This window comes from Anser cygnoides, chromosome 5 (assembly GCF_040182565.1).
Source record: "Anser cygnoides isolate HZ-2024a breed goose chromosome 5, Taihu_goose_T2T_genome, whole genome shotgun sequence".
Classification (NCBI taxonomy): Eukaryota; Metazoa; Chordata; class Aves; order Anseriformes; family Anatidae; genus Anser; species Anser cygnoides.
Genome location: NC_089877.1, coordinates 38214866 through 38238117, shown reverse-complemented (window position 1 = coordinate 38238117; position 23252 = coordinate 38214866). Strand labels below are relative to the sequence as shown.

Below are 23252 nucleotides of genomic sequence, written 5' to 3'. Positions count from 1 at the left end.
TCTCCTTTTCTGCTGTTTATGCCTCTGATCCTACTAATGTCTACCCACAAAAAGAAGTGTTTATAGGGCTGAGGGTCAAACAGCCCTCACCTGCAGCCCAGCTGTGCTAGGACTTGTGTGGGTCATGGCATTGGTGGTGGTGCCCTGGGACAAGAGGTGGCTACAGGAGGGAGGGGGCAGGCAGCACCCTGCAGAAATAGAGCACTTGATCAATGATCTCCAGGTTGCAGGCTCTCAGGACCAGATGAGAATCTCTATTTAAAACAGAGCAGCAATGCTAGACCCTGGTGCTGGCTTGTCCTTGTTTTCCCTTGCTGAGCTGATGACACTGCTGTCTTTCTGGTCCCCACCCCTTGATAGGCACAGCAGGAGAAAGCAGGAGCAGAAGTGGTCTAGAAAGTGCCTGGACAACACTGGACTTCTGTTCTTGTGCTTGCATCTCAGTGCAGACTTCAACCTTCTCATTACATGAAAATAATGGATTAAAGAAGTTACTTGGATGTATTAGAGACTGAGTAAGAGTGTGTGTCCTCTGATGCAGGTGTTGGAGCAGCAGCCCACTTCCTTGAAGAGCAAGCTCCAGGGGGCTGCTTGAGGTGACCAGTGGAGAGGTGTCCCAGGGGATGCTCTGACAGCGTCCAGCAGAGCTCCTGTGCACATCAGCTGCTCAGAAGGAGCCATGGGTTCGTGGTGTCCCCAGAGCTCACCATTTATTATCCTGCCTAATAGCCTCTTAGGGGCTGCCTTTTCCGTAAGTGCCCAGTATCAGCTTGTGACAACAGCTGCTGCTGCGATCATATCATTAGTCCCATTGCTCCCAGATACAATTTAGGCTACTGCTGCCCTGGTGGTAGCTTTGAGGAATAAAACTGAGCCCTCCTGGCTGATGCCCAAGGTGGGCAAAGTCAGGCCAGCTCTGTCTGCTGCTGACTTTTGGAGGGGCTGCCTTTCTCTTCCCCTAGAACCCTGCCAGCCTCCTGGCGCCCATCCAATCCAGATAAGTGACTGAAATATACTTACTGCTACCTGGCTATCCTGTGCCCTGCATGAAGAGACTGAAATAACCTTGGGGCTAGTCCTAGCACGCTGCTGTCTGCTCACAAACTGTGACAAGCCTAAAAGCCTTGGGACATGGACCAAAGGCTGAAAAGATGAGGGTTTTTCTGGAGGCTGCTCCCTGCAGACAGGAGGGGAGGCAGCAGCCAGCTGATATGCAGAAGCTTGTCTTGCTGCCTGCTGTGCTAGGCTTTGCTCTGCAACAAGGTCTTTACAAGGTGCTAATGAAGAAATTGCTATGAATTGAGCCCAACTGTTGGTCCCTGTCCCCAGGAGGAGCTGTGGTAGCCCTGGTGTTTGCTGAGGGTACCACAAGGTGGTAGGACTGCGGGAAGATATTGATAGTCCTTCTCCAAGGTTGGGTTGTCCTGCTGCATGAGGGCACCCTCATGGGCCCCCCAGCACTTCCTGTGCACAAGGTTTTAAACAGCCTTTGTAGCCCTTTCCTAAGAAATTACTCATTTTTTAAATAGCACACAGACATTTGGAAGAAGGGTGGCCATGGAGCTGGACCTCAGGCTGCCCATGAGGGCAGCATCATTTAAACACAAGCCCTGAAATACTGTAGTTCATTGCAAGGAACTACTTTAACATGTGCTGGGCTTCATGTGCTCTTGGTAATGAGGAAGGCTTCAGCCTGAGCAATTCAAAATGCCAAAGGAAGGGCAGGTGATGGAAAATTGAAGGGTTATTTCAGCCTGGGGAAGGGGCTGCTAATCCTGACACTGTCCTGCAACTTGTTTCTGCTTCATTAGGTGTGTTTGTGGTGTTGGAAGTGCTGGATGGCCTTTTTTTTTTTCCTTAATTACCAGGGTTCCTCAGCATATTTCTTCTGAATCTCCTGCAGCTCTGTAGCTTAGGGCTGGGTCTGGGTCTTCCGTGGAGTTTCCCTTTCAGGCACCAAATTCCTGGTTAAACCACTGAAGAGAAATGATGTGCTCATTGGAGATGTTCTCCATCCTTGTCCCTGGAGTTTCGGGCAGCTGCTCTGTCAGGCTCCCTGGCAGCCCTGGTTGAAAGCAGCGAGCCTGGGCACCAGAGGTCCCCCTGTGGCATGGAAGGTGGCTCTGCTTACAGGTGACTTGCATGGTCAGAGGGCTACATCTCCAAGTCTTTACTCTGGCAGCACTTCGCGTATATGGAGCAGAAGCTTAGGAGCGTGCCTTTGGGGTCAGAAATCTTCTCAGCTTGGTCCAAGTGGTTTTCAGGTGGCTGCAGCTGAAGACTGCAGGAGTGAGCAGGGCTGGCTGAAAGTACCTGCTGTCTCCACAGCTCTTGGAGACCTCATCCTGCATCTTCCATAGTGCTTTTTAAAAGAGCAGAATGATTCAGTATCCTGCTTTCTGGGGCAGCCTCCTTAGCAGCTTGATCTGAGAACCTGGTAGTGAGCTCTGGCCACCATGGCTGAGGCCAGAAGTCCCTCTGTCCATCTCCTGCTCCCAAAATAGGGGCAGATCCTTCTCCTGCCACCCTTTTCCTTCCCCTCGAGCACTGGAAAGACTCATGACCATCTTGTTATTCACCCCAAGTGAATATTCCTGCACATTCCTGATTTCCCTCTAATTTCTACTGAAATGCTGGCTGACAGTGTTAAGGTAGTTTGATGCTGACTGAGCTCAGTTTTTTTTTTCCTCCTAATATTAATATTGCTTAAGTGAAAACTGTCCATGGCTCATTTCTTGCCAATACTGTTACAATTGATGCTCCTTTAATGTTGCTGCAAAAGTATCTTGGGTGATCTGATGAACCTATAACAATGCTGGGAGTAACTTGACTCAGAGCCAAATATTGCTTTTGGAAATAATGAAGTGATCAGTGCTCCTAATGAAGGAAAACAAACACACTGCCAAGCTGTAGTAAAATTGTCTGAACAGATGCCTTCTGCCACAGTGGGACACTTGTGAGGGTAAAGGCAGCAGTCCTGCTTTCTAAATCATGTGCAGAGAATGGTAAGCTCTTTTAGGCTGAGAATAAAGTATGTGGTGATAGATGAGGGGTTTGATGGTTGGACTTGGTGATCTTGAAGGTGTTTTCTAGCCTGAATGATTCAATGTCTGACTAAATTTTTAGAGCTCATCTGTGAGGATGGAGCCCTTCAGCCAACACCAGCGGAAGGTCTCTTGTCACCCACTGGCTCCAAGTGCTTCAAGGTGCTCCAAGTGGAGCAGGTCACTTAAACCCAGGGCCCCATGGGGCAGAACCTCTGGAAGCAATTTATTGAGCACTTCAGTTCCCAGGGCCTTTCCAAGGGATGGCTTCTTGGAGCAACTTTGATAAGGGAATGAACGTGAAGTGCAATAGCCAGTCCTCTGTGCAGCTCTTTGCCTGCAGGCTCCAAAATGCTACCTTGCTGTTAGGGCATGGTTTTTTTTGCTGTTGAGATGGAATAGTGTGGGATACATTTATAGATCTGGATTACAAAGCACCCACTGTAACTGCTGGACTTGGGGCTGCTGAGTGACCATACCCCTCAAAACTTCAGGGCTGGGAGAAATGCTACCTTCCCATTATTCGAGAAGCAGGGAGGTTACATACCAAGTCCCTGCAGAGTAGGTTAACTTTAATAACCCATTCTGGCTTGGCTTTGCTCAGCAAATTGTACAAACCAGCCCATTTTGCTCTGTTCAATTAATAGCATTAACTAGAACTATTTAAGGGCAGTAAGAGCCCCCTGCCACAGGTTTCCATGCCATCACTGCTACATTTTGGTTCACAGCAGCCTTTTTACCTCTGGCTTGCCTCCACTGCAGCAGGTCTTCAGAAGGTCTCCAGCACAGCCTGCAGCTCCTTCTGCATGCCCAGGAGAGGAGCTAGCAGCCCCAAAGCCACCTTGCTGCACACCTGCTTCTCCCCTATACCTCATCTTTGCAAAACCTGCAGCAATGCATGCAGCTGTGCTCAATCTTGAGCAAATTCCCTGCTGCATGTGAAATGTGGCCCAGCGAGCTGTCTGTCTGTCCATCCCCCAGCCTGAGGCAGGAGTTCCCCTAGGCACATCTGGCAAATATATGCATCTTGCAGCCCAGGAACTGTTTATAAATAGATTTTATTTATAAAGTCAATTTACATAAAATAGGATACTCTTTTTAAAAACTGCATATGTACAACTTAAGAAATCCTAGCAAGTGCATACAAAAATGCCTTCAGTACATTTTTTTAAAAAACTTCAGTTTCAGAGAAGTGAACCTTCACACCAGGCAATCTCAGACACTGTTGTAGGACACAAGGTAACTTTACAGTATTTTACTAGTGTTTGGAGGAGAAAAAACACCTTTTATCTAAACCATGTATGTTGCCAAAATATTCTAGCTGGCAGTGTTCAAGAACAAGGGAATAGGACTTGCTAAAAATAGAGCTGTCTCCTCACCCCTTTTCCCTAAGGTTTCTTGTACAAAAATAAGTCTTCATACACCACTGTTCCCATAGGCAGTTCAAGTTGCATATAAAATAGAATCTGACACTATAAAAAAATTCCCTCCCCCTCCAGAAACAAGGAAGCATCAAGTAGGCTTGTTTTTCTTGCTTTTTGCCACTCCACAGGTTGCTCAGGCATCTTTCTTTCTCTGGAGAAAGCAGGTGAGCACCTTTTTCCATCGGGCTGCCCTGGAGCGAGGTCGTGAGCATCATTGCACTTCAGCTGGGGGGAGCCTCGGAGCCCAGCAAGGAACACAGCCAGCAGGGTCCCACCATGGCTGGGTGAGAGGATTTGGGGGAAAGAGGTGTTTGGTTTTTTTTAAGGGGGGGGGGTGGTGATGCGATGCTGGCTGCTATGGAAGACAGAGGGCCCTGAGGTATATCTGCAAAGAGATTGCAAACCCCACGTTGATCTCTGGAGCATCACCAAGCATGGGTGAAGAAGCAACAGCCCCCCACCCCGAGAAAAAGCAACCCCCCCCCCAAAGCGTGCTCACCTCTCGGCAGCTCAGTAGCTCCCGAGCCAGCTGGTGAAATCCAACAGCTCCCGCTCCTCGGGGCTGAGCTCCCCATCGTAACCGCTCTCCTCGGAGGAGCAAGGGGAGGCGGAGGAGTAACCACCGCTGCCGCCACCGCTTTCCCCGACGGCCGCCCGCCCCGGACGGGGCGGGCGGCCGTCGGGGAAAGCGGTGGCGGCGTCGTGCTCGTCCAGGAGCCGCTGCAAGGCACGGATGTACTCGACAGCGGAGCGCAGGGTCTCCACCTTGCTCATCTTCTTGCTGGCGGCCCCGTGGGGGACGTGCTGGCGGAGGGCGGCGAAGCCCAGGTTGACCAAGCGCACCCGGTTGCGCTCCCGTTCGTTGCGGCGAGCCACGGCCGCCGCGGCCCCCCCGGTGCCCGGGAGGGAGGCGAAAGCCAAGCGGCGCTTGCAGCGCAGCAGCTCCGGGGATGGGGGCCGCCGGCGGCCCCGGGGGGCGGAGGGGTGAGGGGGGAGCGGAGGCAGAGCCCCGCTGTTCATCGCCGTGAGGCCACGGCGGCGGAAAGGGGGAGAAAGTTGGGGTGGGGGGGGGGGGAGGTTGGAGTTGAGAGGGGAAGGCGAGGAAAAGTAAATCGAGGGGAATGCAAATGGGGGCGAGGAAAGCGGAGTGAAATGCAAGGAAAAGTGTGGCTAAGTGCGGGGAAAATGCAGGCAGAATGCAAGAGAAAAAAAATGCAGAGAAAATGCGGGGGAAACGCAAGAAAAAATGCAAATAAAATGCAAGCAAAATGCGGGGAAAAAGCAAGGAGAAATGCAAATAAAACGCAAGGAAAACCCGCCAGTAAAAATGCAAGAAAAATGAGAGTAAAAATGCAAAAAAAAAATGCGAGCAAAAACGCGAGAAAAATGCAAACGGCCACGCGCGTAAAATGCAAATAAAAACGCAACAAAAAAAACTGCAAATAAAAAAAAATGAATTAAAAAAAAAAAAAAAGGAAAAGCAGGGCCAGGAGCAGCCCCGACCGAGGGGGAGCGCGGCGGGGGCAGCGCCGTGTTGCCCCCTCCTCCTCCTCCTCCTCCTCCTTCCCGCTGCCGGCTCCGCGGCTGTGCGGCGGGCGCGGCGCCGCCCGGTGCTTATCAACGCCGCCGCTCGCGAGCCCCCGCCGGCCGCACGCGCCCCGCCACGCGCGCCCCCGTGCCGCCCCCCCCTCCCCGCTTCCTCCGCGCGCGCCCGGCGCGTGGCGCCGCCGGCCCCCGGTGCCGTCCCGTTCCCCCCCCCCCCCCGTCTCCATCCCCATCCCCAAACCCCGCCCGTGCGCCGCGCCCCCGGGTGGTGGGTTGGGTTGGGTTTTTTTTTTTCTTTTTTTGGGGGGGTGAAGGGGAGGTGTGGGGTTGCTTGGGGGCACGGCGGGGAGGGGCTCTGCCGCTTCTCTGCACCCCTTCCCCCCCAAAAAATTAGTGGCTCTGCAGCGCTCGGTGCGAAGGGGCTGCGGGCGCTGGAGGGTTTTAGGGTTAAGGGGCAACCCCGGGGGTCAAGGCGGCGATAGGGAAATGCGGTGCGTGAGCGGGGCCTGGCTAAAAACATACAAAAAATGCAAACTAAGCCAAAGGGAGAGATGCAGAATTAAGCCCTGCTGCTCTCAGCCCCAGCTTGCATTTCTGGGTGAGGAGCGGGACCCGGGCAGCAGGCGATGCCCACAGCCACGCAGAGCTGCCTCCCCACAGGTAGGTGCAGCAGGGTCTGCTCACGGCGTGCGGCGCGTTTTGCTGCGGGAGGTCCAGGGGAGCTGCTTGCAGGGATAAACGAAGCGGTGTGCAGCGTTCGCAGGGTTTGCTCCAGGCTGCTGCTTGGCTTCTGTCCGTGCAAAGCTGGCTCTGCTCCCCCTGGGGTTTGTGTCACGCTCGCTGGGGGTTTGGGCTGGGCAGAGAGGGCAGTGCTGCAGCAGGGCAGCGTTGCTGGTCTTTTAGTAGCAGGGTGCTCAAAAAAGTCCTTGCTGGTGCAAGCCTTGCTCTCAGGAAAGAGGAAGCTACCTTCTTAGGAGCTGTTCAAGAGAAAACTTTCTGCAACACTCAAGAGTAATAACCGGATTTTCATGGTACAAAAATAACTACAGGGATTTCTTTTATTATTCTTGGTAACACAAAAAGGCACCTGGGAGTGCAGCAGAGCGGGCGCTGGGCTCACCCATGCAGGGAGTCCTCTGTCACACGGAGCTGCTGCGCTTGGTTTCACCTCCACTTCTGCACCTCATCAGAAAGTGACAGAGGCCCGTCACAACAAGGCTGGAGAGGGGAAAATGCGAGCAATAAGTGGCAGGGGGCGACCGAGCATCCTCGGCGAGCAGGTGCATGCCGCCTGGGCTTTTCTTGCAATGGTTTTGCTGGAGGAGGGCTGGAGCTGGTGCTTGGATGTATTGCTGGCACTGCTGGCTCCTGAGCAGCCCCGGGTTGCAATGCGAACGCTACGTGGGGAAGCAAAAAGACTTGAGTTTAAGAAGGGCAGTGGGCTTTAGAGCCATGAATGCGGTTGTTTCGATTTTGGGAGGGGGGGAATGAAAGTTGAGTTTGGTCTGGGAACTGCCTGCCTTCAGCTTATGCTCTTTTTCTTGCTGGTTTGGCTTCTCCCAAGCCAAGCCTTGCTTCCACTCACAGTATGGTCCCACCATGGTCCCATGGTCCATCCTAAGCTTGGCAAAACCCAGTGCCCTCTCCTTCCCTCCTCAAAAAGAGACAGCCACGGGCTTAAAAGTTGGGGTTTCAGCTTGCTGGTGCCCATGTGCCATAGGAATGCTAAACAGGCTGCACAAGGTGTCCTTGTGGTGCCTGGGGGAAGGCAGGCTTTGCATCCCGGGATTCACGCAGACTGGGCACGCTTCAGTGCAGGGAGGCTTCATGCAGGCACATTTTATCTGCACGTGTGCTCACGAGTGCAGCCGTGCTATGGGCACCTGAGAACCTGCCACATTTGGAGCCATTCCCACCTGCTGTTTTGCAGGAGGTTTTGCTTTGCCTGCTGCTGGGCTCCACTGTGAATGACTCGGGCTGCAGTGATGCTGTTGCACTGCTGATGGCCACACCGACAGCGAGAGACCTAGAAAAGTGTAAGGCGAGAAAGTGCCCACACAAACCCAGCCTCTTATCCTAAACTTCTGTTCAGTCCCACAGCAAATCTCGCGGCTCCTTCAGCGCTCACATCTGACAGCATGGGCAGCATTTCCCTCCAGCTCAGAAGAGGTCTGGAGGTTTTTCAGCTCAGCAAAAACACGCTCTCAGTTTGTTCTTTTTTTTTTTTTTTTTCTCTTTTTTACATCAGTCCTTTCCTTCTGGCTGAGGTGCTGCATACTTCCGATGCCACTACAGCTGGGGATACCCATGCTTGGTTTTGCAGCCCATTGATCTGAAGCTTGCAGCCTGCCGTGAGGACCAAGGAAGAGGGCACCTGGGACACCCCGACGGTATGTTGAGGCTCGCTCCCCCCTTCCTGTGCTCTGGCTGATAACCAGAGATAAGGGAGGAAGCCACAGACTGGAGCTGTGGTTACCGGTGGTTTTCGCAGCGAGCTGGGAGCGATAAGCTGTGCTCTCGCAAAGGAGAGCAGCTGAGAAAAACCGGCAGCGGAGTGGGAGGGCTGCAGGAAAGACCACGCCGATGGCCAGCACATGTGGTAGAAATAGCCGAAAATCCCACCGAGGTACCGGGAACAGGCATCTGCAACCAAACCAGGTAAAAGGTGTGCTTAGACCCGGGTGGTTAAAGCTCCAGCCCTACCAGCTTGGCGAGGCAGGGAACGTGTTTGAGTCTTAGGGCTGGAGACGAAATGAGGCAGAGCATTCTTTAGGGAGAGAAGAGCAGCACCTCAAGGGGGTACGTAGGTGATGATCTGTGTGTTGTGCAGCGAGCTCCGAGGGCGGTGATGGTGCTGCCCTTGAAGCCCCTGCGGGTGCTGCGCCCAGGCCCCCCGAACCCCGCAGGGCTGGCCGGCAGCCCGGCAGAGCTGCTCCACGAGGCCCCTGGGGCTCCGGGCAGGGTTTCTGCGGGGCTGTGGGGACCTCTAGCGTGGGATCCGCCTGTGCACGGGGCTCTCCGCAGCCGGGCGCTGCGGGTGGCGAAGGGAACGGGGCTTTAGGATGAGAACTCCGGCAGGGCAGGGACCCGTCAGCCACAGGGGACCCATCTTTTCGGGGACTGCTCTGGCAGCTCTCCGTGGTGTCTCCAGTGGTGCAACCAAGATGTTTTGCAAGAAAGCTCTTTCTTTCCCGGGCAGTGGAGGAGTAAGAAAAGCGTGGCGTGCTTTTTTCCTGTGCGCATGGCTTTGTGCAATGTGCTTTGTCTTGCATCTCTGTTCTGCAAAGCGCATCTTCCTTCCTTTTTCCCCTCCCCTCTTATTTCTCTGTCATTTTACGGTAGCTACTGTTGTGGGATGGTTTTATCTTTTTGCCTCTTCTTTGCCTCATGAGTGGACCGTGGCTGTTTCCCATCACTCCGCTCCATGGTCTAGCTCTGGAGCCAAGGATTATTAAAGCACTCAGTCACCGAGTCTCCCTTTGGGCAGGTTGTTCTTGAGGCATCTTCACAATTTTAATTTCAGGAAAGATACATCCAGCAGGCAGCCGGTTTTGAAGCACAAACCTCTTCTGGAAGGCATCTGTGAAGCTGCCATTGTCACCTTCAATGCTGTATTTTTATGTCCCCTGTTTTCAAAGGGGGAAAAAAGACACTCTGCAAGCCTGTCACCTGTAAGAGCTGTTCCCAGTGATGCCGTGCCACTGCTCCAGGTCCGCAGAAAGGCAAGTTGAGTGGAAACGAATAGGAATTGGGTGATTCTCATGCTGCATGAGACCAGAAGTCACTGGGGCCTGAGGGTCTGTAGCTGTGGGTCCATGGGGCTGCAGTGCAGGGGAGGAGAGCCAAAATGTGCATATACAGGGTGTTGGGTTGCTTCTGAAGCAGGGCTTATATCTACATATCTGCAAATAACATTTCCCTAACCTTTTTCCCAATAAATAATTTATGCTTTTTTTTTTCTTTTTTTTTTTTTCTCCAAGAACTTGGCTCTGAGCTGCATGGCAAGCCGTTTTTCTGCCTAGCTTTTTTCCCACCTAGCTGCGTGGCTGCATTTGTGGGCTGCCAGCAGTTTGTTCTGGGCAGGATTTAACAGGGAAGAAGGAAGAGGTGGGGACTACACTTCCCAAGAGGCTCCACTGTGGCCGTGCCTCCCTTCGGTGTCTTTATCAAGAGCTGGAGGGACCAACAGCCAGCTCTCCCTGGGGACAAGCAGCCATGGGGCCAAGGTGTGGGATGAGGACCGCCAAGTGCCAGCTGATGGCCACCAGCCTCTGCATCATGGTAAGTAAGCAACTTTGGGGGAGAGGATCTCCGAAAAACTGGGGTGAGGAGAACAACTGCTTTCACCAGCCCTGCTCGGAAAGGGTCAGCTTTTCCCACGTTCTGTTTTTTGGGTGTGGAGGGGCAAGCAAAGCAAACTGCCTGAGTTATCATTGCGCCCTGCACAGTTATCGCAGGCCACCAGCATCACCGCCCTGCAGCTGATAGACTTCTGCTTTCTCAGGGCTACTGCAGCTGGTTCACAACTGGAAGGGGAAAGAAAAGCAGCATGGGTGGCTTTCAGCAAAAAATAAAGATGTTTGCTCCTCTCTTTTGGGGTTTAAAAGAGAGTCCTAGTGTAATTCCACTCGTTTCTGGGAGGTGGTCACCAGGAGATGGGATGTGTGAGGATGTGAAACTGTAGGGCTTTGATGGAAGCATGTGTGATGGTGTTCCCTCCGAGGACCCACAGACCTGCCCCACAAAGAAAAAGCAATTCTAGGAATCCTTTTTAACAGCTTTTTGAAGTAAATTCGAGAGGCGCTTCTTGACATGTCACAAGGAGTTCAGGGGAAAACACACCACCGTTAGAGCTGGTGGGAAGCCATGGACACTTGGGAATGCTTCTCCTGGACGCTTCTGAGTTGTAAAGGCTCACTGCCTTTTCACCTCATGGACCTTTCCAAGCTTCAGAAGAAAACAGAATTAGTTTCTGTATTTAGTACAAAAAGTGGCTTGGAAGGAGTGTAATTAAAGGGCAATACCTTATTTCAGTCCACACCTGAAACTCAAAGTTTGTCCAAATTTAATCTTTTTGAGACTTGTGGCTGTATATTGCTCATTCTTCCAAATGAACTAAGGTGTCAAAGGAGGACTGCTACCGAACACGTTCAGAGGAGATGCTACAACGCAGCTGCCATGGGTGGCTAGAATCACGTTACTGCTGTGTTGGAGGACTCCTTTGGGCTGGTGTTTCTCAGAAATCTGAGCTAGCTGGCATTGCACTAAGCATTTTGCTGGGTGTGGATCGAGATACACAATAACACACAGCATGAGGAAACCATAGGTGCCATAAATTAGGTTCTATGCAAGCAGAAAATACTGTGGTTTGGAGGAACTTAACCTCTGCAACTATAATGTCATTTTAGGATTTGTCCTACTATGTGCATTTTGGGGTCTGTGCAGTACTGTTTGGATATTGGGGCTGTCTGCCTGTGGGTAGGACTCGGGAGCATACAGACACATCGTGTGCACTCAGAGGGACCTGCCACCGTGTAAATCCCTTCTTCCAAACCTTCCTTTGCAGCTGCTGGGGCTGTCCATTGCCACGCTGAGCACAGTCACCCACTACGGGCTGCATTTCACCGTCATCAGCGACATCTCCCCTGAGAGCAACTCCTACCGGGTCATCCACCACGCAGGTATGTCGCGGTTGTGCCCCAGCGAGACCTTTGGGGAAGGCAGGATTCAGGGCCTGTAGGATGCTCTAGGGCTAAAGGAGTCCTGCAGGCACTGTTTTTCTCACTGTTTTTGGACCCACACCACATCTCCCCATCTTTTCCCTGTGCTGCAGAGAAAGCCCAGGGGCAGCTCAGCCAGATGTAGGTGGAACCAAAGGCGTGGTGGGACTGGAAGTGCCACGGGAGCACGGGGAGAGGGGCTGCTACAGGGGTTGAGGCTGAATATGATGAAAAATGATGTTGGGAGGAGAATGGGAGAGGAGAAATGCGTGGAAAAACATCCTGGGGGAAAAATGTTTGTTCGTTTCTTTTCCCCTGGTTTAATTTGTGCCCTGGACGGTGCAGAGGTTATAGGGAAAGACTAAATGAAGGAGAAATATAAACTGAGTCTTGGATACAAGGCTAGAGCAAAGAGACGAGAACAGCCTGATACTGCATGCTTAGCCCCTAGTCAGGGCTGCAAAGCACTCGGGTACTGGCTGTGGCCCTGCCTTGGCTGGGAGGAAACCAGCAGGCGAGTGTTGCAGGAGATTAGCGGTGCGCTGAGCCCCGATAGCAGCCGCAGGGCATCTGCTGCTCTTCAGCATCCCCAATTCGGGGGCATCTTTATCAGAGGGCTGAAGTAATTGTCAGCTTGTGGGCATCCTCCCAGGGTGCCTGGCTCTGCTGGAGCTGGGTTTGCTGCTCAGAGGTCTGCAAGACGAGCAAAGCAGCTGGGGAATGATGAGTAAGTTATAAAGCATTCGAGTTCTGCAAAGTGGTCTTCTTACACCACGTTCCCAAAACACACTTTTTGTCCTCTCCCCGAGCAAAAGCATTTCACCATTAGTCCCCTTGAAGTCTTGGTGTCTGACTGCAGATCCCGTGTCCGGTTTCCTTCCAGCTTTCTACATTGGCATCTGCCTCAGCATGACCCTGATCCTCGCAGCCCTGCTGAGCTCAGCCGCCACGGTGCGGGAGTCGCAGTGCCTCACAGCGACGGTGCGTATCCCTCCCGAGGGGCCAGCTGAGAGTGGGAGGCGTGCAGGCACTCACACCTTCTACCTGCTGCACGCACGCAGGGCTAGGACATCCCATTACACCACTCCATGCTGCAAGGGGACATTTTTTATAATGCGGAGACTGGCCTGACCCCGTGGGGCTCCTCCAGCTGAGGATTGCATCCTTATGCACCTTGTTGTTGGTTTTTGGTGGTGGTGGTGTTTTTTTGTTGTTGTTGTTTTGTTTTGTTTTATTCCAAAGCAGTTGCAGAGATGATGCACTTTTTGAGCAATGTTTGAGCCTGGACCATATCAACATTAATAAACTGAACTGCAAGCTCTGCTTTGCAGGAAGCCATGCGATTTCGTTAAGTTCTGGGGAGAAAAGCTCCCGTTTTGGCTCACGGGTACCTAGGGGCTGGGGTGACATGCTCCCCACGAGGCTGCTATTCCTCCAGGCTCCTGCTGGCATTGCCCCAGCACCTTCACTTCGGCTCCTGCCGGCTCCGGGCCCCTTTTGGCCGCTGGGGGGGGCCGGGGAGCCGGCGCTGGGCAGGGCACAGCCGTGCCTGGGTAACAGCCCTGGGAATAGCCGAGGAGCCCTGGGCGGCCAGTTTACCCTCTGGGATTTTTCCTGACTTTGGGACAGGGCTGGAAAAGTGCGCTTGTCCTCCCTGGAGAGCTCTGAAGCACCTCCTGCACCGCTCCTCCTTGTGCAAACGGCTCACCGGTGTGGTATCAATTTGCATCGCAGGGTTTCTATAGGGGAGCTTTTCCCAGACCTTTACGTTGGCATAAACCCCTTTAAAGCTGTTGATATGTTGCAGCAAGGACCATTCTGCATCTGGTTTCCCCACCAGTCCCTGCCCACATTTGATCTCGGATGTGAAAGTGGGAGATGAAGGCAGAGAGCCAGCCTCCAAGGTCGGATGTGACCATGGGCAGGAGTGGCACGAGTCAGACCTCTGGGGCTCTGAACAGTCTCCTTCTTCGGGAGGGCTGTGTATGCCGAAGAGGGGCCTCAGTCTTTCTTGTCCTAATGACAACGATGGGTGCAGGGTGGTTAGAAACCAGAATGGGTTGAATCGGCAGCTCGTCTCATAGCTGCAGCAGCGGCACCAGCCCAGGCAGAAACCTCCGTGCACACACCGATGCTTGCAAGGAAGCTGGTTCCTGGAGAACGACTGAGATCTTAGAGATAAAATATTACTTTCTAAAATCCTGGACTGTTATTCCCAGAGCACCTCTTCAATGGCGGAGCAGTGACAGGTTTATTGACTCTCCTCCAGCTGCAGTCCTGCTTTTTGGTGATATGCGGTGCACCAGGCAGGCAGCCCTGAATGTAAACATCCTGCAGCTCTCACGGCCTCTGAAGGCCATGCAGCTATTGAAGGGGAGGAAAGGGAAGGAAAACTGCAATTTTGGTAGCACTACTTGTACAAAAGGAACTGGCTCTGACAGTGTTTAAGACACCGTGTGATGGTAGCTGGTCAGACAAGGAGGAGTGGGGATGGGGGGGTGGCAGAGAACAACCAGAATATCCCATCTGAAACTCTCACACCTGAACTTTCCAGCCTAAAAACTACTCAAAATAAGTGTTTGGTATGGATCAACTGTTCCAAGCAATTTCTGTGGTGGAAAAGACTCGGTGGACACCCAGTGTAACCCAGCTTCTCACTGAGTGATGTGCCAGCGGGGCCAGCACACAGCACAGGCTGTTTGCTTTACTGCCCCCAGGTGTGTAATTGCACGCAAGTGCTTTGAGGGTCCTTAATAACCCAGCAGCACACTTCACCATCTTGATTTTGCTGTGAATTTGTCTCTTCATAGTGCTGTAACACATCTGTGTGACAGCACTCCCCGGGAGCAGGCAGAGATGCTGCGCTCAGCTGGAGCTGAGGATGGGTTTCTCCTGCAGACAGAGATTGCAGGCAACGCTTACATGGAAAGGCAAGCATGCCACGTGCTGTTAGGTGAACTGGGGCAGGGAGGGAGGGCTGCAATCTGATAGATGCAATCCGAAATTATCTACCCCTTTCCCTGTCCCTAGGCTGTGAGTTATTGCAGGGGGCAGCCTCTCACAGCGGCCACAGTGGCACCAAAAAGCAGCCAGAGCAGGGGAGGTCACAGATCTGCTCCTTCCCTGGCTGGGAGGCAGCTTGGCAGAGCTGCCCAGCCCGCCTGGAGCCAGAGCATCCCTCCCTCAGCCCCAATAACTTTCCCTTTGCTCTCCCGAAGCATCAGCAGTGTGCTGCTGGGGATGCTGCTGACTGCGTGGCACAGGGAGGATGCTGAGGCTAAGGGACTGCTTTACCCAAAGGGTAAGTGTGAGAAGGGTGAATTAAAAGTTACGCTCGCCGGGAGATGGCACACCATTTCTGCAGATGCTGCTGAGTCTCTAGGGGCTGAATTGTTCCTTGCAGTGAGGACGGGAATGAGGTCATTCATAAAAGAGGGACTGATGGCGGAGGATGATAGTGGGGCTGCGTCCTCCTCCAGGGAGTCCCTCCGCACATTGCATGCAAGCTGAGTGTTGCCTTTTCATTTTTATTTTCTTTTTCCTCCAAATATCTTCTAATATAATCAGAAAGTTGCACTTCTACAAGTGCTTTTGGCCAGGAAAAGGAGAGAGCAGCCTATGATTCATTTATAAGATGCTCTGGGAGCCATGTAATTGCTTTGCACCGGCTGGAGGTCCCCGAGGGGCCGCGTCTCTATTCCCAGAGACACTAGGCAGAAGTAAAGGGAGAGCCAATGCTGAAGGACTGGGGGCTGGAGCTGGGGAAGGGAAGATGAGCAGGCGAATTTGATACTGCTGTTTTTTCTGGCCCCAGAGGGATGTCGTAAGTGCGGGAAGGATGGGAGAGTGAGAGGGAAGAAATCTGGGTGGTGCCACTTGCGGGCTGGGTTTCCCGCTTTCCAGGTTCACGGCAGGTCCTCTTGGTCATGGGAGAGCTTTCCCATTGCTGCTAGTGTTGGTTTTTCATCTACCTTAATTTTCTTCTTTTCTTTTTTTCTTTTTTTTTTTTTCAAGCCTGGTTTTGGTCCTAAATTGGATGAAAACATTGACTCTGCTATGCTGTTTTTTTGAGGGTAGTATAAAGAGGCAGCAAAATGCCAGGGCTGGTTCCACTGTGGAGCAATCTGAAAAGTCATTCTGCTGGCATGTTCTCATTCATTTCCAGGATTTGAAGTAACGCATTTTCCTTTCTTAAAGTATATGGAGGCTTTTTTTTTTTCTAAAAGCTTTTTTTTTAAAAAAAAAAAAAGCCATACTTCTTAAGCTAAAGTTACTCTTTTTCCTTCCCTTAAGCTTGAATTTGGTAAAATTTCATGAAATATTCAATCTTTAAGAGATTTCAACTAGGTCATATTATTGAAGTATTCAGCTGCAAAAAAAAAAAAAAAAAGAGAAAACAAGCTATAGTCAGATGGGTAGCTGTCCCCTGATACATGACTCCTTTTTGGAAGAGGGACAGTTTCATGGAAAAGCTTGTAAGGGCAATAATTTACAACTGCTGCTTATTCATCATCACTTGCCATTGCCAGACTAAGCTGTGGATTCATATTTGATGAATCCATTTGGCCTTCAAACATTTTATAGGCACTTTTTATTTTCTTTTTAATGTGAACAAGATCCTTTGGTCCAGCTGTTACAACAGGCACTGATGTTTACATCAGGGTTGGCTTTTTGTTTTGGATTGAATTTCTTCAAATAAAGAGAAGGCGCGTCTGACTTCCAGCTCTGTGAGCCTGGGGAAGAAGACAAAAGTCAGGCTGCCTCCTGTGTCATTGCTGTCATTGTTTGGACTCTCCAGGGTCAGTTGCTGGCCTTGGCTGTATTTCTGTCATCCTTTTGTCTAAGCAGGTCAACATGGCCATGCAGCTCTGACGTAGCTGACAGCGCTGAGATGCGGGCCAAGGGAAGGTCCGGCTCCTTTCCCAACACTGGTTGCTCTCCATCCCACTTCTTTATGGACTATTTATTTATGGACTTATGAGTTTTCCCCTCCTTGAAATCCACAACTGACTTCTAGACGTGGGGGATTGGATCCCTCGAGAGAGGTGCTATTTTTGTGCATGCTCCTGCTTCAGAAGAGGCACAAGTAAATATAATTTTCTCTCTCCTTTTCTGTTATTAAGAGGAATTTGGGCAGATTAGGTTAACTGCTCCACAGGAAGCAGAGTGTTTTTTTTTTGGTCAACCCCTTCAAATGGCCGCGCTGTACTCAGAGGGTTCCTGATGGAGAATCACAACACTATTGTGCATCCAATTTCTTACAAGTTATGAAGCATACCAAGAGAAAGCGATGCTTAGCTCTAACTTTATCCAAACTTGCTTGAACAAGCACATTAAATATGTTCCTAGCATGTTTTCACATGGATGTCTTCTCCCCATAACGTAACTGATAACAATTTTCTCTTTATCCTCAGGGTTTTTTCTGCTTTGCTCTGGCCTTCTGCGGGCTGATACCAGCTGCCTGCTGGAGATACGCACGCAGCACAGAGGTAAGCTTCCTCTGCTAGGAAATGCCAGTAGCCTCTCATCAGATGCAGGTTTTGTACCAATTTCTCCTTTAAAAGGGACAGCTGGTGGTAATTAAGCCATCCTCATCAAGGTCTATAGGATGCATGTTGTGTTACATCCCTCCTCTGCAAGAAATAGGTCACTTAGAGGGAGAGAAGGGAATGTGGGGTGCTGGCCCTGGAAATTCTTGGACAGGACAAACGTTTTCACTTGAAGGTAATCTGAAATGCATCTCTTGTTTTAAATAGCTTTGGGTGTTTTCATTTTTTGAAAAATAAGGTGCTTGGCTTTTGAAAAGTTTTTTTTGTTTGTTTGTTTTTTTTGTCATCTCAAATATTGGGCAGTTTCCAGCCAGCTCTAATTCCTGGTAACTTCACCTGGGAGCCTCAGTTCAAAGGCTGTGGCTGCTCGGCTTGTCTGTCTCTGGTGAGATCCATGAGAAATGTCCAGGAACTGCGCCTGTTAACCAGCAGCAGTGGCACACTGAAATAGCTAGTGTGAAAAACAGCATTTGGGGTTGATGTCATGCTGGGATACGTGGTCTAGAGGAGAAGACTGCACGAGGCTGGATTTTCAGGTCTCTGAATTGTTACCCCAGAGCTCGCTGCTGGTGTGCTGGATGGTGCTGGAGATGAAGGGTGCTGGGGAGATGGAGTTAAGGTACGTGGCAGCAGGATGCTGGCTGCTGGGGAAGCAGAAATGGGGCTTAGTACTTCAGGAAGGCTAGACTTTTAATTCTTCCCTGAGCTGATATCATTTCCTTTCATCTGCTTTACATGTTTACTCCTCTTCCCATTCAGATGAATTTGTAGCTTCTTGGTCTTAATTCCACCCATGCTCAAAAAAAAAAAAAAAGAGAGATTTGGGATTTGGAAAAAAAAAACACTTTTTTTTTTTTTTTTTTTGTGGAGCATAGTTCCACCAAAACCCTAGAGACTTGGTCTGTGCTCAGGCTGCTGCAATTGCACCTCTTTGTGCTCACACTCGACCCACAGAACACAGCTCGTAGAAACTCCATGTTGTAATGGTTTGGTGTCCTGTGGGGAGGTTAAAATCCTGTCCCTGTGGGGCTGTAAGACCAAAGGGCAACGTCTGGGAAGCAGTAAGGGATAAGCTCCTGCCTCTCTAGAAATCTTGTCCACAGCTGACCAGGAGCTGAAGATCCTCTGCAATAAGGGTCAGACAAAAGGCACTGGATCTCAGAAAGGCAGGAGCACGAAAACCCAGCACGCGTGGAGCAATGCTTTCCAGCTGCCAACAGCCTGTCACTTAGGGATGAGCTGCTGGTCCTTTTGTGTGTGATGTCCTCTGGATTTTTTTTTCCTCCATGAATTCGTCCAGCTGCTTTGAAAACATCTGGTGAATACTGATGGCATAGCAGCAGCGTTCATCTCTATTGCAGCACCACCTGTGCCCAAAGGTCCCACACTTACCTGGCTAAAGCAATGTCCATCAGAGCTGAGACATCCATAGCAAACAGTCTTCTTACAGCCTCTGTATAAATTTTCCTTGGTTTCAGGCAAAACTATGAGAATACATTATTTTCACACTAGCATTTTAATATGGAAATAATAATTTGCAATCAACACAAAAGGGAGACCTCAAGCAGGGCATCTCCTTCTTCTGCACAGGTTTCTAATGAGAGCTTTAAACAGAAGCAGTGTTACCAAAGGAGAAGTGGCACCAGAAAGTGTGTCTGGGTGGTCTGTGGAAACTGCAGTATGTGAACAGGCTGTTTAGATATTCTTGCTCCAAAAATGTGAAATAGGCTGTGAAAAGACCACAAGAAAAAGTTGTATATTGAATGAATAAGGGTATGTGCCATTTAACAAAATATTTAGCTGAGTATATTTAAAGAACGATACCAATCAACAAAACACTTAGCTGAAAATATTTAAAGACTTTCTCTGTAAATGTTTTAATCGCTACATCTGTTTTTATTTCAAATCATTATCCTGTTTTTTGCTTTGAGTGCCCTGCCCATAAATGCACCCATGTGTTATGGTTAGCTTTAGTACTCATTTTTTTTGTTTTGTTTTAAGCAAAACAGAAATAGTTTTCACAAGACAAAATGTTTTTTGTTTTTGTTTCAAGATGTTTACTTTTCAGATATGGAAAAACAGCAGTATTTCTGACAACAGAAAAAATAAAATACCATTGGAGATCCCCTTGGGTTTCTCTTCTTGCTAAAATGCAAAGAAAAGCAGGGACTAAAAATAAGGAAAGATTTAATTATAGGAACGTCACTTACAAAACACATGGTAATTTGGCTTGGCTTGAAAGATAACTTGTCTCACCAGTGAGGAAGAAAGGCCAGATGTGACTGCCTCCCCAGGACAGACAGTGCAGTGGTACGGACTGCTGAGTGGGGTGGGGGACTCAAAAGGCTTGCAAAGTTTCATTATAGAGCAGTTCGCTTGTCTGATTTTCTCAAAGTAAAGAGCGAAACTAAACCAGATGCCCTCACACAGCCTCCTGCATGTTGGTGTTTCCAGAAATAGTGGTAATATGGGGAGAAATCAGTCAAATTCACCAGTATCTTGTAAGTCTGTTGGGATGAGCCCTTTCCTCCTTCTGCAAGTAGGAACTGGGAAGTTTCTTGTCCCCTGATCCACAGCAGATGCTCTCAGTATTTTATTCCACTTGACCCAAAAAATAAATAAAAATAAATAAATAAATAAATAACCTTTATAGAGCAGAACCATCTTCCTGAAAATCATCCAGCTAGAATGGAAAAGCCCAATCTTCAGCTGAAAAATGGTTTTGATGGTTATTTTCAAGAGGCAGTAGATAGAAGTGTTGTTTGAAAATGATGAAAGCAAGATTCCCTTCTTGCCTTTGACTCTTGAGAGACCTGTTTACAGTACTTCTTGCAGAGAAGCTATGCAGGACAGGAGAAAAAGACAATTCATTTGTAAATATTCACTGTTCTCAGACCTCGGCACTATAAACAAAACATGAATCTTTCTCATTTCCCATTCTCTTCTGCTTTTCAGAGTTTCTATCCCTCCTGATCGAATTCTTTCAGACATCTGTCATGGCTTTTTAATTTCAAGTTACCTACTTTCCAGACAGGCTCAGTGTCACCAGTATTTATTTGTAAAACAGCTTATCCCAGCTGTGCAAAAATCACAAATCTGGGATTTATTGTGCTTTGCCACAAAAACTTGAATCCTTTGTTCAGCACTGTAGTTAGCCTTTGCTCCATTGGCCTGTCTACATGGCCAATAACTGGGTTTTGGGCTTTGGGCTGTCTTCTGAGGATGCTTCGCGTTCATCTGCCTGCATTAAAGTAGAGAAATTACTGTTGAGAGATAATGTTCCCTTTTCCAATGTATGCCTGTCTGGTAGGTTTGGCCACAAAATGGCGAATGAAATGGGGAAGAACAAATATATCAGAATAATATCTTGGATCCGATACCTGTCTCTCCGATGTGTACAATGCAGCTTAGTTCCTATGAAATCAATAGGGATCAGCAGTAATTAGCAGGCAACACTGACTGCTGAAGAAAGGAAGACAGTGTCCCTGCTCTGGCCCAGCTCATGAGTAGCAAGGTTGGTGGCAGAGTTATGAGCGAAGAAGCCCCCAAAACACAAAGTTTGTCCAAAATCAGAGCGTTGAACGTGCATCTGACTTTGTCTGCTGCATGTGGCCTTACCCAGCCCCTGCTGTAATAGACAAGGAGGGCTTTTGATGCTTTTGCTAACCAATACAAAACGGGTTTGAGGTTTTGTTCTTGGCTTTGCTGCAGAAAAGGCCAGAGGAGCTTCAACGTCACATCACGTTCTGGTTTTCCCTTTCTCTGCAGCAGCTTAGGACGTGCTCCCAGCAGCCCCACGAGCCTGTTGGGGTCGGGAGGGTGAATCAGTAGAAATAAAATCGCTGCAGCTCAAAAGGAGTTCTGCAGCAGAAGGAGCTTCTTAATTACAGGGGTTTGTTAGCAGGTAAATGTTAGCTTAAAACCAAATATGTTTACGATTTCCTGACTTGCAGGAAAATTTGAAACTAAACATTGGTGCAAATGGTTGCGCCAGGCTTCTCCTGGTTTGGACCAGAGGACCTGTTCCATTTGCCTCAAGGTACCAGAGAAAAAAAAATGCTGGTGTATCCAAAACGTCTCACAGCATCCTGTCCTGAGGGTGGAGTGGCCAGAAGATGACAATATAAGCAGCTGCTTTGTGCCTTCTGCATTGGTGTTTATCTGCCCCGACTTCTGGTGTGCAGGCCCAATTTCCTGAGTCCTTTTTGATGAAAAGGTTGCTTGGCTTTGAACTGGCTGTAATGATGAGGCAGTCTCTTAATTTTCAAGTTGCTGGGTGATTTCAGGAGGAGGTTTCCCCAGCAGCTTTCCCTCCATGTGCACAGAAAGGCGTCAGCCTCTTTGGGTTGTGCTGGACTGCACGTACTCAGAGAGTTTTCCTTGTCCTTGCACATCCATCTCATTTCTGCAGTTACACAAGAAGAGATGAAATGCTTCCAGGTAATTCCTTAAGTAAGGTTGTAGAGGTTCTTCTGGTGGCAAGCAAAATCTTTTTGTTTGTTTTCCCAGGGCGTTTGTTTCTGTCATTTGTACTGGTCTATGTTGGGGTAAACTCTTAGAGGGTCTGGTCTGGGGTGATGGTCTTACCCTAAGGAAATGCTTTAATGCAAGATTAAGTCCATGATTTCTGTTGGACTTAAACACAAGCTGGAGGTGTGTTCAGGTGCTTTCTGAAGCTAGAACCAAAGCACACAGGCAGATTCCTTTCTGAATCAGCAGGGCTGGGACAGGATTGCAGCTGTTCACAGGGGCCTTTCAAGAGCCTTTGCAAAAAGCAGGGATTCTGCTGTTAAAACAGTGTGAACAATCTGATGTCTTCCTTGCTCCTGATGTTATTCATATTGCCAGGCACAATCGTTTTAACATAAGCACTGAGTTTTTCCTGTCTCTGAAGCATGCAAAATTGGAGTAAATAAATAAATAGGGGGAAAACCCTCCCTCCTTTTTTTTTTTAAATGTCATGAATCTTTCCCAGCGTTTGTGTTCCCATCACGTACAAATGTCCCACTCCCCCAGCGAGACAGTGCTCTCCTTTGTCTGACGCGACGCTCAGGCACTCGCCCTTTTGCTTTTTATAATTTATCGCTGCCCCGGCTCTGAACCCACACGGCCCTGTTGCCGCTGCTTCCTGTGGTACAGCTGGGGCTGCTGTCTCCAGCAGCATCAGCCACAGTGCCTGAGGCCACTCGGATGGTCCTCAGCACCCCAGCACAAAGTGGCACGTCCAACCTTCATGTGGCCATAGGGGATCGGATCTAGTGCTGATACAACTCTTTTTTAAGTTAAAAATAATTTTTTAAAAAGCATTTGTCTATGCTTTTAGTGGGAAAGCAGTCTTGACTGGCACTGGTTTCACGTGCTATGGGCAAGAGATGGTTTGATGATAGTTTTGGGAGGTTCATTGATAGTTGGGTGTAGCATCCGAACTGTGGAAGCATGAAGGAGGAGTATGGGCCCTTGGCAACACACTGGTTTTGCAGTTCTGTTATAAAATACGGACTGAAATACTTGTCTTGCTTTACAAAAATACAAAATCAAGGAAACAAGAGGACCTTGACACACTGAGGCTGGTGTCACTCATTGGAAGTACAGCCTCAGACCTGGAGGATTTAGGGGAAAAAACCCTTTGGTGTTTATTAACTGCCTGACCGGTTTTTGTTTATTTTTTTTAATTTTTATTTTTATTTTTTTTTTTGGACTTCTCTATGAAGCATCTCATACCCTGCCCCAGGCACAAACTGATGCTCCTGGGTTCATCTGAGAAGCACAGAGGCTGTGGTGCTCCCTTGCCCACTGGCTGGATGCTACGTGCCCTGCTCATCTTGCTGGACTTCTGCTGCTGGTTTGGGCTGTGGGGGTGAGAAAGGAGGAGGAGGTTTGTAAGACAGCAGCTGAAAGGAGAAAGAAATACATGTGTGTGTGTGTATATAAAGGCATATATGTGATCTGCTGTTCTCAGTGACAAGTAGG

General features: G+C 49.6%; 2 protein-coding genes across 6 annotated transcripts in view; one reads left to right on the top strand and one right to left on the bottom strand.

The window, feature by feature from the left end:
- Positions 1–4083: 4083 nt before the first annotated feature.
- On the bottom strand, positions 4084–5869 carry ASCL2 (achaete-scute family bHLH transcription factor 2). Its single transcript, XM_048066578.2, has 2 exons — positions 4968–5869; positions 4084–4853 (listed from the first exon to the last, which is right to left on the bottom strand). Exon 1 carries the CDS (start codon positions 5486–5488, stop codon positions 4979–4981), a length of 510 nt encoding a protein of 169 aa, XP_047922535.2. The 5' UTR covers positions 5489–5869; the 3' UTR covers positions 4084–4853; positions 4968–4978.
- TSPAN32 (tetraspanin 32) overlaps positions 4622–23252 on the top strand; it is a 33638-nt gene continuing 15007 nt past the window's right edge. The window contains exons 1-8 of one of the 5 annotated variants that reach the window (XM_066997901.1): positions 4622–4752; positions 8262–8403; positions 8505–8671; positions 9652–9735; positions 9994–10294; positions 11580–11694; positions 12617–12714; positions 17148–17222. In XM_066997901.1, coding sequence (XP_066854002.1) covers positions 10229–10294; positions 11580–11694; positions 12617–12714; positions 17148–17222 — 354 coding nt within the window. In that variant the 5' untranslated portion in view covers positions 4622–4752; positions 8262–8403; positions 8505–8671; positions 9652–9735; positions 9994–10228. Of the gene's footprint in view, positions 4753–6376; positions 6674–8261; positions 8404–8504; positions 8672–9536; positions 9736–9993; positions 10295–11579; positions 11695–12616; positions 15035–17147; positions 17223–23252 lie in introns of those variants that run through there. The other 4 variants (XM_066997899.1, XM_066997900.1, XM_013191675.3 and 1 more) reach the window with 4 other exon arrangements.